The 14,467-nt window shown below is 38.2% G+C and overlaps 1 protein-coding gene across 2 annotated transcripts in view; it reads right to left on the bottom strand.

Annotated features, from left to right (window-relative positions):
- The window catches only part of LOC137261825 (tRNA (guanine-N(7)-)-methyltransferase non-catalytic subunit WDR4-like), a 114,686-nt gene that overhangs the window by 90,337 nt on the left and 9,882 nt on the right, over positions 1 to 14,467 (bottom strand). For both annotated transcript variants that reach the window (XM_067799617.1, XM_067799616.1), the window contains exon 3: positions 10,863 to 10,937. In XM_067799617.1, coding sequence (XP_067655718.1) covers positions 10,863 to 10,937 — 75 coding nt within the window. The remainder of the gene's footprint in view (positions 1 to 10,862; positions 10,938 to 14,467) is intronic.

Genomic DNA, 14,467 nt, shown 5'->3' with positions numbered 1-14,467 from the left:
CCTGAAGCAGAATCAACCTACCACTATTACTCACTGTGTCACTCCAGACACATCAATTCCAATGATTAATTTACTTATTTAAAATCTTTAAAATCAAAGCTTAAACATCACAATGTCCTGAGGAATGGGCCCAGGATATAGATTTACTATCCCACTGCCGCAGATGGTGAGATAAAATATGATTTATTTACATATACCTGAAAAAAGTGGATTATAATTAATAAATGGGAAAACAAACACCTGTCACAATCTAACGAAAATATCTCTTGTAAGTTTTCCAAACCATAATGTTTTAGAAAGCAAATTATACCGTATAAGCACCTGTTGTAAATGAGGTTATGTTGAACAGGTGCTTCGCGTACAGGCCTGGATAAACCACCCCCTGTTGTGTGTTAAAACACTGGACAGGTGATATGTTTGTCTTTGACGCTTACCTGTATGATATCACCTGGAAAAATATCCAGGTAGCTTGATGAGAATGTGTCAGAGCAAAAAATATGAAATAGGAATTTTTATTTCCAGTTTTGCTTCAGAAATGGTTCCATATGGAAGATAAATATAACTTTGCAGAAAAATTAGAGCTCTGAGATCGTTTGTCACATAAAATCAGGGTTTCATCAGAGAGTGGAATGATCATTGTGATAAAGCATATTGTTAATTGTTGGGTTATGGTGACGGAACAAGTCAGTATGGTTTACAGTGGTTTTAACAATGCTCCTTCAATGTCACAGCAGGATACACCAGAAATGGGCTTCACACAATCCACCCATGTGGGGAATCAAACCCAGGTCTTCGGTGTGATGATCTAATGCTTTAACCACTGGGCTAACTCTCTGCCCCTTACAAATAAGAAGAGCTGGGATTTTACAAAAACAAAGACCCATCAAGATTAATATATGAATACATTAGGATTTAACAACGCCACACCAGGAAGGGCAGAGCCCTTAATGTTTGCTTTGAATAAATTCAGTTTAAAGCAGTAAAATGCAATGGTAAAAATAGTTCTGAATCTAAGAAAACAAAGCACAAATTAAAAATTGTCTTAACAACATCTGGGTTCAGCCTAGACACACTGAGGATAGGCTTAATACTTTCTATCCACATAAAACTAAAACCCATGCTTGAGGTGATCTGTCAGTGCTTGGACAACTGGGCAATCCTAATCTCACCCTGATGACAACAAAAATTAAGTGTTCATGTCTGGTTAAAATGTGGCCCCCTCCTTCAATGTTCAGCAATGTTCAGCAATGTTTCTCTAATGCAAGTCCTGACATGCCCTCTCAGGCTAACACGTCATGCTGCACATCTATCTGAATTGGGATAAAGCCCTTGAATATATCATACAAAATGTCACACAATGACACCATATTCTCCCCCTCAGAAACACCATATCTTACATGATTTGACAAGTCTTCAATATTTGGGGGTTTATTTGTCCAGATATTGATTATATTGCAATGTAAGCTGTTAAAGCACACAATCACACAGCTGTTCAGACAGTAAAACAAGCCACAGCATTTACTACGCTGAAATTTCTGGCTGGATGTCCTAAGCTAATTTAAGAAACAACTTGCCTGGTGAAAAAAATGTAACCAAAATTATTTACAAATTACTTTGCAACATATAATTTAGGTTAAACTACAACAACCTACCATCCTATAACCCACCCTACAACAACCTACCATCCTTAACCCACCCTACAACAACCTACCATCCTATAACCCACCCTACAACAACCTACCATAATATAACCCACCCTACAACAACCTACCATCCTATAACCCACCCTACAACAACCTACCATCCTATAACCCACACTACAACCTACCATCCTATAACCCACCCTACAACAACCTACCATCCTATAACCCACCCTACAACAACCTACCATCCTTAACCCACCCTACAACAACCTACCATCCTATAACCCACCCTACAACAACCTACCATCCTATAACCCACCCTACAACAACCTACCATCCTATAACCCACCCTACAACAACCTACCACCCTATAACCCACCCTACAACAACCTACCATCCTATAACCCACACTACAACAACCTACCATCCTTTAATCCACCTTTTCTTATAGGGTCGGAAGTTATTACATAGTATGTTTAAGAAACTTGATATACAAAGCATATTTCAACAAGAAGAAGAAGACAAGATATTTTGTCTCTCATCAAGGTGTGAGTCCAGTGAACATGTAATCAGTTTGGAATTAGTCCCTGTTATCTGTCATGTGACAGGAGGTGTCAAGGGTCAAGGGCCAGCACAAGCCAAGTGTATTGGAATCAATGGTCAACGCGGGGGCCACACATTGCATCAGCTGTCACAACCATATTAGTATTGACCAGTTCCCGTTATATACACTTGTGATACAGAATGATTAATACTAATCTATAAGTGGTGCTGTGAACACTTATGGGGAACATAGTGTTGTACTTTTTCTTGTTTAATACGGCACACATTGCAGTTTTCCAGCAATGCCATCTGTCAATTAATATATCAAGCTTAGGCCAGACAAACAAGTGATTAATAATGTGAGCAACACTTCATGTCATTAGAGTTTAATAAGACACTGTAAACCAAACCTGACCAACTAAATTATTATCTTACAGCCCCTCACATGCTTTTGGTGACCACTTTAAACCCACAATCCCAAAGAGCTAAACAATGGTCAGGTCAAGCAATGGCAATTTTAGGGAAAGTTTTTTGTTCACTGGGCACGGAATTCATTCTCATTTTCTCTCTCTCTCTCTTTCTCTCTTTTTTCTCTCTCTCTCTCTTCCCTCCCTCTAGTCCATTTTAAGCACGTTCATGATAATGGTGAATGAATGTTGTTTTCCTTTTTGTAACACTCCAACATCACAAAGACATTAGAAAAGGTTGAAAAACATGATCAAATGGTATTAGATTCACGGAAACTGCAAGACTATTCATTGCATATTGACACATAGAAACATCGCAAACAATTGTTTTGTTGTGTCATCAACAGTAGTGACATCATTCAAATCATATTGTGACGTAAAGTTAGAATGATGTCACAAATGAGCAACTTCAGAAATGGGAACCAGCTGAAACGGCCAGCTGATGACATTTCACTACTGTACTGGTACTCGATGTAAATGAGTGCAGACAGAAAAACTCTTTGGTATACTTTTTTGTTTACAATGTCAATAAACATCATGTGTTGGCCAGTTTCCGGGTATTATTAAGTACTTGTAGCACGGGAATATTTCATTTGAAACCTCCGGCTGATGCCATTGGCTCCAAATGTATTCCCATGCTTCATATACTCAATAACACCAGGAAATTGGCCAACACATAATGTTTATCACCTAATTAGTCCCTCCTGTGGTGTGATGGTTAGAGCATCCCGCTGGGGAACAGGGAGTCATCGGTTGATCCAAAGCCACGTCATACCAAGACATTAAAATATGGTACTTGATGTTGCGTGCCTGGTGCTTGCATAAATAGGTAAATGAAGGACTGGTCACCTGGGAGTTAGTAAAAGGTGTTTGAGTGGGGTATTATGCTTAACTGTGTTTGTTTACAAACATCTGGGCTAGTATAAGCATCCACACATAGACACATATACACGTCGTCATATAAGCGAAATACGCTGAAGTACGACGTTAAACCCCATTTCACCTCACCTCAGCTATTAGTCATGCACTCCATCCTCCTTATACAGTTATGGCACCCTGAAAATAACTAGTCCAAGATTGTACTTATGACACACGTAGCCTCACAATGCAAACTCAAAGCGTGTAAACTGTCAGCACCATCTGTTGCACAATTCATCTCAGCAGTGCACCCTTCCCACGTGGCAAACAACCAAACTGATTACCTGACTGTCGTAATGCGATCTATCTAACAAAGCCACTAATGGCAAGGTGGTTCCTTGCTGCACCAGTTACAGGATGTGCAAAAACATTAGTGTAAAATACATTTGAAAGCTGCAGTATTTGTGTTGTCTTCCAGGTGTGCTGCCATGCCTTGTCATCAGATGGCTGAATGACTACCTGCATGGTCCAGCGATCTGAGATAGCTGACTTCAGCTAAAGTAATCACTTGATGTCGGTAACAGTACTCTGCGACATGTTGTTCATGCAAAATAAGTTGTGATAGTATTTCTGCATTGTAATATACAATACAATGTGTTGGAAACTACAAAAATGTCAGATTAGATACAATGAGTGAGCGAGTTGTGTGTGTATGTGTGTGGTGGTTGGTGGGTGTGGGGGGTAGGGGGCAATTGGGTGGGTGAGTAAGCGAGTGGGTGAGTAAGCGAGTGAGTGGGTGAGTGAGTGAGTGGGTGGCTGGGTGGGTGGGTGGCTGGGTGGGTGAGTGAGTTTAACTGTATTACAGGAATATCACAGCAGGAGACACCAGAAATGGGCTTCACACCGTGTACCCATGTGTGGAATCAAACCTGTGGCTTCAGCATAACAAGTAAAAGCTGCAATCACTATACTATTCATCTTGCATTCATTTCTAGTCACTTGTTACACCCCTGTTCACTTTTGTTCACTTCATATAGTCCAGTATGTAATTTCTATACACTTTTTGTAACCTTGTTAGTCATCACCGCCCATTTGTCATATTTCTGTTTGTTATTTCCGCATCCATTGTTTCTTTTTACTTGTTGCAGTTACGTCTCTTCATTTTTTAGCACTTTTATTGAAAGAAACAAAGATGTTGTCACAAGCTTCAGACTTGAAAATATATTGGTCGTTTTCTATAAAAACGCATAGCATGACAAATCATACCACACCATTGTTATCAAATGGAATGTTCCTGTCCTGTGTCATATCCTGGTACTAGATGAGGTGAAATGAAATGGGATCTTAACGTTGTACTTAACAATCATTCCCTCATTCGATGATGTGCATGCGTGTGTATGTGTGACTGCTTGTACTAACCCAGACTTACACTGGTTTTATAGTGCTAGCTCACTGAGATGCCATGCCACAGTAAACAATGAAAACCCCACTCAGACCCACTATACTGACTCCAAACTGACCAGTCCTTGTTTACCCATAAAAGCTGAACGTCAGGCAGGGAGCAGGAAGTACATATATTTTAGTATCTTTTGGTTTGACGCATCTGGGGCAACCTTCCACTTTTGGGCGGACACTCTAACCACTACACCAAGGAGGCAGTTCTGTTTGTAAGATCTGAGTTGCTGGGATTTTTTAAAATAATTTCAGCTGTGACATCTGTTCATTTGCAATCTGCATATCTGTGTTACAATATTATGTGTGAAAACCTGGCAAAGGGATTTATTAATTTTGCTTTTAAATTTCAAGACGACATTTATTAATACCAGTTCATGTTATGATATGCAGGATTTGTAACAGATAAAATATTTACTACCATGTTTTATTAACATAACAGAAGTTGATTGGAATAATGTTTTATGTGTCTTGTTCTAAACTGGTGTACCTTATCATTTCCACATATACTTGAAAACAGTATAAGAATCTATACCAAAACATCACCTTTGTTCAAATAAAGAAGTTGATCATCCATAAAGTTTTGTCATCTGAATTATTTCCTGTTACATAAGACTCTAGAGCTGTCTCCATTTCATTCATTACATGTAATAATGTCTCCCGTTACCTTCATCAAAGAAAAGAAAGAAAAAAAAATCAAACTATCTTTTCAAAAATAGTCATAAAATACAGAATCTGTTTCTATATTTTTATACATTTGGAACCCACTACAAAAAAGTTTTCTTTCCTTTATGAACACCATGAATTTGTAATTATCAGATTTGAATAATCCCCCATACTGGTTATGATCGTGAAATATACATTGTCTCGCCGAAAATAATCTGATTAGGCCTTCTCAAAACTAGTCACACATATCAACCTTACATGGCACGGCACGATGCCTTTGTCAGTGCTTTACTAATTACAGCTTGCCAGCCGTGAAGAAATCTCATCAAACCGTATCACTGAACACGGCAGCATTGTCAACGCTTTCCATCTAGGCCAAGTTAAGAAGCATGTGCTCCCTACATTCCGACTTACCAAAGAAGTAAGAATAGACAGAAGTGCCACACCCTTTCCTTGGCAGGAGACATATCTGTGCTCTTGACATATGGGCCAGATGAAATTAACAGTGATGTTGACAAGCCATATCATGTGTGGTTCTGCCATTTTAATGTGAACAGAAATAGAGACTAATGGACTCACGTCTTTTAGCTAAGAAATCTTTTAGTTCATTACTGAAAGTTATACATATATGTAATTTATCACATGTACATTTTTAAGACTCTGTCTCATCTATGACGTATTGGTTTGTGTTCATAACAAAACTATATTTATGCTTAGCAACTTTATTGTGGAAATATATGTGATTCCCATTTAGTGTAGACATGAACTTAAAATTTCAGTCTGCAAAAAGTACATTGATTAAATCCTGGCTGAAGTACATTGTATTTGGGGTCCTTCAGTATTAGAGGTTTGCTTCAGAATCTACTAAATCTTTGGTCACCCAGGATGTTCGCCTTTCAATTCCTGCCTATTTAGAGGGACCCTTGATTACCTCATCAATGCAAATCTATACATATTGATTACATGTATTCAATCATTAAACATGTGGTTTTCACAAAATCATACAACATCTACATAAGACCCAATAAAAGCAAAATAATTACTCAAATGTAAACAACACCTAACAAACTTATATTTTCAAAATACAGGGCAACTATGAATTTAAATTTGAAAAGATACTGTTACATCTAAAATTCATCACCAAAATATATTTTCTCTAAAAGCTGAAATCTCCAAGAAGTGAGGACCAGGGGAGCAACAACTGTGGAAACATTGGCCGCCGCGTTTAAATTATTCCCAGTTTACAATTGTAGGTAATAATATTGTCCACAATGTCTTGAGAAAAGTCAATGGGAATAAAGATGAAATTATTCCCCTGTCGCAGCTGGGTGGCTTGAAGTAGAATACAGACACGGGGACAATGTGATCCCCGTAACATATGGACGAGCATTGTCACAGGTGGGAGGCCCTGAACAGAACTTGGCCTCTCGGTAAAGAAATACAACCATTCTTATTCAATAGGCATCCAACAGCAGTTAAGGAGGAAACTCCTTCTTGACCAGTTTTACTCCATTAATACCTTGGAGTATTTGCATTCTTTTATCCACAGTCCCACTCTCAAACTTTATATGTACATTTCTGTGTTATTGATCCACCACAGCTTGACAATGGTTGGTGACGCATGTTTTGCATCTTGCACGCGCCTAACTAACGGACGCAGAATCTACACCGAATATGCAAGCAAATATACCTTATGTGGCTCTTATTTGCAGAGTTCATAATTGTGAAAGTACCATAAACTGTCGACAAACGGTATGAGCATGGTGTACGGTTTTATCATCCATTTCCATCTCTGATCCCATTAAGTCCTACAAGATACATTTCATTCAAACCGCCACGAAAGTGACAATGGTCCCCTGGTTTCAATATCTCGTTATACAGCACTCTTTTGAGATGTGTTCTCGAGTTCTTAATGTCGTGCTTTTGTGACAGGATTCTATTGGCCTACATGAAAAGCATAAGTGAAAAACCTTATTGCCATGCTGATTCTGTGCTGTTAAGAGTTTTGTCATTAGAGAAAGCAAAACATTTAACCTGTATGTGTGAAAGAGTCCAAAGAACTTTAGAAATACAGGTTTTGACAGAGAGGCAAGAGGTGGAGTTAGCAACTTGCAAACGCTAAACATATGAACATACCACCATAAAGAATACTAGGTTCACAAGGAATTATCATCATCAGACACTAGTAACACATGAGTTGGGACAATTTAATATGAGAGAAGCAATATTTCTTTACAGAAAGAGTGAAACAATTTTGGGTTACCCATGAAATAATATTTCTCGAAACACCCATTTTTTGCAATCAGTTTGTTTGAGGCAGAATCTGAGCAGAAATCTTTTACTTCTGGCGTTTTTGTTTCTAACCCTACTACCTCAAAAGATTACAAAATCTCAGGCCCTTAGTTACTTGAGTATGTCACCAGAAGAATGACAAGTGCATAAATATACAAACTCAAGAAAGTCACACCTTAAGGGTTAAGACACTTTTTGTCAGTGACCATATTAAGATATACAGTTTTGTTTTGAAAAGAAGGAGCAAAGTAACTGAGACTGAGGAAGGACTACAACAAATTATTATTCAAGGAGAGGAGGGTCAAGCTCACACCAATTTTGTTGATCTCAACAATGCATGTTCAAAACTTGCAGCTCAATCCCTCCAATGACTAATACAATATTTGTTTTAGAGCCTGAACCCAACCAAAGCTCAATTTCTGAAGGCAAGTAAGGCATGGATCTACATTCAAAATCAGTCCTGACTTAATGAGCCATCAGTATATTTAACAGAATTAGTATATTTCTAAGGTGGAAAAGATGTTTTCCTGATTACTGAGTCTGGGAGGTAGAGTCCTCCTTCTATCAGATGTCTTGGTTGTTCTCAGGATAGGCACTAAAAGGAATGTCAGCTCCATGCTCAATCATGAAAAACCACTTTCATCTGGCTCCTCATCTATCAAACATTGTATCATTTGAACTTAACTTTTAACAAATGTAAAGGGAAAAATGGCCAGGATATTTATTTTAAGACATTAATAATGTGTACTTCTAAAGCGCTAAATTCCACATACCTACTGCATGCTCATACAAAGCGTTCATTAGAAACCCAGATAACCCAAACTGCCTGTTATGCGCTAGAAGGTTATAGCCATGCCTTTCCCACCGGGTACCCATTTTCTGCTGGGTGAACAGTGGCATACTTGTACAAACTCATGTGCCTAAGGTGAGACCACATGTATCACGTCTTGTTGTGGGGCAGGACTGAAGTCCTAGGAACGTTCTGGAGTTATGATGCCAAACATGATCAGCCATCCAAGGACTCTCCAAGCTCAACATTGCTTAAATTCAACCTTTATGACTTGAGATCTATGCACAGGACCACATGCCAAAAGGAGTCTAACTCACTGCGTAATCAACAAAATGAGATCACAAGTCACAATTACCATGGACAACTATTCAACTGAATCTCAGGACTAACCACAGCTATCCTTGCCCACTATCCAACTGTCTTCTCTTATGACAATCCTCAAAGGCAGGTAGTTAGACCTCGAGGAAACAATACATAGTACTTATAGTTACCCTGCCTGATGCTTGGAGTAAGAGGATGAAACTAGGACTGGAAGGCCTCGAGTCTCAGTAGGTTATCACTATGTAAACAGCATCTTACAATGAGCCACACATCATGACTACTACCAATCAAAAGTTTAGAGTCACTTAAAGCACTCACTAGAAGTAAATGGTTACATCGAAGATTGATTTCTCCACTAATTGGGGGAACCAACTGCAAACCTTATGCTGATGAACTGCACGAGGATCATGCTTCAAATTACTGAAAAACATGTGCAAATATCTTGCAAATACCCATAAACAGCAACGTCTCAGGGCAAAGTTTTGTTAAGAATTCACAAATTTTTACTGAGTTTCATCATTCATTGAATGATGGCAATAACATTTTCAACGTTATGAATTTGTTTTACATTGTATCAGTTTATGTGCAAAGAGTATGTCTAAACAGTATGAAATATTTTGCGAAATCTGGTTCAGAACAGTTGACTGAAATAAGTACCTATACTAAAACTAGCGAATCTAAACTTTTGACGGGTAGTACAGATTAATAAATAATCCTCAATGCAATGTAAACCCCACTTCACCTGAGTGTCAGGATGTCATACAGAGAAGACCAGTCATACATGGTTTAGGGGTCCGTCAGTCCTACAGGGGAGCTGGGGTCATTGAGAGTAAGAGAAGTGATCTGTGTAAAGATTTGATAGCAAAAAAAGGAGGTGTCACCAAAATGTAGAACAAGCATTGTCATAATGTGACACGGTGGCATAATCTCCCATTGCTAACGATCAATTCAAACCTATCAAGTAATGAAAGTGAAGGTCGTAATTTAAGATGAAGTTAAGTGTCAACAAAATAATGACTAGTCAACCTCTCTTGATATCTTGCTCTGTAGCTGTTCAAACGTACATATAATTTCAAAGTCTACTTTGATCTTGACATGAATGTCATAGCGTATGAAATATACAAAAAACAGTACTAAGAAATTGCTTATTAAGAACATTCAAGGGAGGTCTTGAAAGTCTATGAAGAAAATCTACTGAACTATTCTTGAGATATTAGACAATTAAGGTAAACATGCTGATATCTTCAAAGTGTCACCATGACTTTGAAAATTATGTATAGGTGACCAAAATCCACTTGCCTTGCACCTTTCCTAAAGCCTGGTGTTGAATATGAAAATCATGAAAATGTTTCTGGATGTATCTTGCTGACAAGGGTAAAACATTAAAGTCCCCTTGTGACCTTGAAATAAAGGTTGAGGTCACCATACTGTGATGAACGTAAGTACCAAATATCTAGTTAACACTTCTTCAGATGTTCCTATTTGTACGGACGGACGTATGGACAGGTGGCGCCTAATACTAAATACCCTGCTTCACGCAAAACACGCAGCAGGGGATAATACAATAAGGTAGGGGAGATAAAACAAATAACAACTTCACTTTTCAAATAATAAAGTTATGACTTTTAACATGGAATGAAAATTGTTTCTCTGTTTTATATATCAGTACCATGTAACATGTATTTGGAGAGGTGAAAATGGTTACATAAGATAGAGAGGGGCCAGTAATAAAATTTGGTCCTGTCACATTCAATCTCACAAGCCCCTGTCCCTCATTACAAATTACAATTCCTTCAATAAATAGTATTTTTCACACATCCCCATACTTACCTGTCTTCATCCTCCTCCTTCCTTCCTTCTGTCTGGCCCTCAGGGATTGTCACTGTTCTCCATCCTTCATATGTTCTGTAGGTACAAAGAGTGTATGTCAAACAGAGCATATACAATTCAGAATCTGTCAACCTCATGTATAAATATCACGATAATTGTCTCCTGCATGTTTCTTTTTATTTCTTTTTCGGGGTGGTGGGGTAGCCTAGTGGTTAAAGCATATGCTCATCATGCCAAAGGCCCAGGTTCAATTCCCTAAATGGCTACAATGTATGAAGCCCACTTCTGGTGTCTCAATGATCCAAGCCATCAGGTTAGTGGTATCAAGCCACTGAGCCTAACCACTCAGTTCCTTCAGACTCAGTTCATGATACCACCATAGGAAGCCCAGAACCCCCCAAAATTGTCAGACGAACATATTTTAATATAAACTAAAATTTATTATTAACTGAAATAAAATTTAACTCACTCATTCAAATGAAACCGTGTTGTTTCATCTTTCAGCAAGAGACATGAAACACAATCGAAACTTCTTCAAGACAATTGAGAGTAATGACACGACAAATTGTGCAGAATGGTTACGATGATATCTGTTTTGATAACTGTCAATTCCGAGTTAGGTTTAACAAGGCTTTGAACAGTTTTCAGTGACGTCTTTGTCAGCCGAATGTCAACAATGTAAGAACCTTCACTGAAGCACTAGACAGTTTTGGACACAAATGACATAGTCCTAGGATATTTCATGCAATTTTTTAGGCTTTTTTCTTTCAGATTAATGAGTGAGTGATTTGGGTTTAAAGCCACTTTTAGCAATATTCCAGCATTTGGGGACACAAGAAATGGGCTTCACACATGTACCCATGTGAGGAATTGAACCCGGGTCCAACATGATGGGCAAACTCCTTATCCACTGCGTTACTCCACTGCTCCTGAAGGTTAATGATAAAGTGGTTACTGACAAAACATCTTGACAGAAACCCACATAATCTATTTGACTAAGTGATCTGAAGGAAATTCGTCCAAACTTGAGCGCCACCATAACTTCAGCTTGATCAACCCTGCCACAATCATGGTGAGATTTTATGACTTTTCAAATGCGATGTGTATGTAGATCAGGTTGCTATGGTAACAAGATAAATATTATATGCTAATGGCAAAACGTTGCTGTGCCTGAATAAGTTTTATATCCCCAAAGATTTAACTGAGTCAACTGCACCCAACCCTGTCATCGCTTCCTTCACTCAAATCTCCATTCTGCCATATCAGCCTTGTCAAATTTTAAAAATGTGTCGTGGGGAAGATAAAGACGAACAGCATCCCACTTTGTATATCACAGCAATGACAAATTACACATGATCTTTGTCAGATCTGAACATTCCATATTATTAACCATGTAACCAATATTCCTCAGTCCATTTCTAAATGACCTTGTTTCCTTTTTTGACTTATTAAAAACACACACACAAGTCATCTTGCACCCTGGGTAGCAGAAAGCACATGGCATGAACAGAATATTTCCACTGACCTGAACATATTAGAGCCTCACTCACATATTCACTCTGTTGGTAAAAGTATTAAATATCTAAAACTTATATTTCACACAACAGTACATTAAAGTACTCATATCAGACATTCAAATTACCTTCATTATCGAACTAACTAAACTGAGCACAGTGTCAGATTGTACTTGCTTTTCTTATAATATTCATATGGGGCCTATTATATTTCTGGGACGTTGGATCGCCTAGTGATTAAAGCATTCACTCGTCTCGCCAAAGACCTGGGTTGGATTTCCCTCCTGGGTGCAATGTGTAGAATCCATTTCTGGTGTCCGCCGTGATATTACTAGAAAATTGCTATATAAAAGCTGTGTAAACCTCACTCACTATTATGTGTCTACTTTACCAGTACCAAACAGACACAACAAACAATAACTCTGGTTGATAGCATGAAGGATTTTTGTCAATGTCTTCAAATAAGGTACACAACAAAATCTGGAGGTTACAAATAAGACTGGTGTTTTTTAAGACCATAATGAGAAGTCGAGATAAATGACTCCTGACCATGAATAATTGACCTCCTATAAAACCCATTACAAATTTTCTTATTTCTGCAAAATTCATGGTCAACAGTTATAATTCTGAAAAAGGTCATATTCCACATTTCGCCAATTCAAAACTTTAAGTTTTCTCTGGCATAAAAGATTAACACTATTTCAATTCTTCCCCAACTTGAACTAAGTGCAGCATTCTGAGTATTATTAAGAAAAAAACCCACAAATATTTATGTGAGTTTGAATAAACACTCGGATACTCAAAATGAAATTATTTCCGCTAATGTTCTTATCAAGAGTAAAACCATATGTACCTGTACTTCTCACCAGCCATCCTTAGAACAGGGATGGCCACTTCACCCAAGATGTTGCAATTTGCTTACAGCATTGTATCCCTTTGGTGACCAAGCATCATAGTACTGCTGGTTTGTATCTTGGTTAATTTACAAAATATTCCGTGGTTTCACAGAATGAGTGAGTGAGTTTGGTTTTACATCTCTTTTAGCAGTATCACGGGACAGGGCTTCACACGTTGTACCCATGTGAAGAATCGGACCCGAGTCTTCGGCATGACCAACGAACGCTTTAACCACTAGACTACCACACCACCCATGGTTTCACTGAGTATACATAAATAATTTCAACATCACATTATTTTAAAAGAGCAGCATAAACGTTTTATGCATGGTAAAAGAGTTTTACAACTAAGCAAATAAATAACACAATAATCTGATTCTGATAATGATCAGCATCACTTTGACCAGCAATAAAAATTTTAAAAATATCATCCTTAATGGCTTAGGATGGCTTCACAACTAGCTGATTGGGTTCATAGACTAATGCAACAGTAAACTGACTTGTGCTTTACTTTCAGAGTGAGTGAGTGAGTGAGTAAGCAAGCGAGCGAGCATGGTTTTATGCCACCTTTAGCCATATTCCAGCAATATCATGGTGGGGGACACCAGAAATGGGCTTTGCACATTGTACGTATGTGGGGAATCGAACCTTGGTCTTTAGTGTGATGAATCAATGCTTTAACCACTTGGCTACCCCACAGCCCCAAGTGAGTAAGTGAGTGAGTGAGCGAGCGAGCGAGCGAGTGAGTGAGTGAGTGCTGCAGTCACATGAAGCATATGAAGAGTGTAGACTATTACTGTTTCATCTCTTTTTCCTGTCTCTTTCATTAAATACTTCCTTCAACTGAAAAATGTCTGCTTTTTCATGAGAACTAAATAGCTGTGTCAGTTAATGTCTTTGAAAATGTCCACAAAATACAGAACATTTGTGACAATGATGTACGTGTTCTTGACCTAAGGTATAAACCCAGAGCTGCTCTGAGACAGACATATAATGTTTCCTTTAAAACCTGTTGTTTACATGCAGTTGCAAGGACAATGCACCAAAACATCCACTTTCTAAGCGCAAATACCAAAACATAATTGCTTGAGCTGAAACATCAAACACATAAAATATTCAGGACTAGGCATGTCATATTTTTGTGTGCAATGGCACTTTTGCCTTGAGACATACAAGAAGAGACAAAAACAAAATT

This window comes from Haliotis asinina, chromosome 14, assembly GCF_037392515.1.
Source record: "Haliotis asinina isolate JCU_RB_2024 chromosome 14, JCU_Hal_asi_v2, whole genome shotgun sequence".
Taxonomy (NCBI): Eukaryota; Metazoa; Mollusca; class Gastropoda; order Lepetellida; family Haliotidae; genus Haliotis; species Haliotis asinina.
The sequence above is the reverse complement of the archived record's forward strand: the minus strand, read 5'-3'. Positions and strand labels throughout refer to the sequence as shown.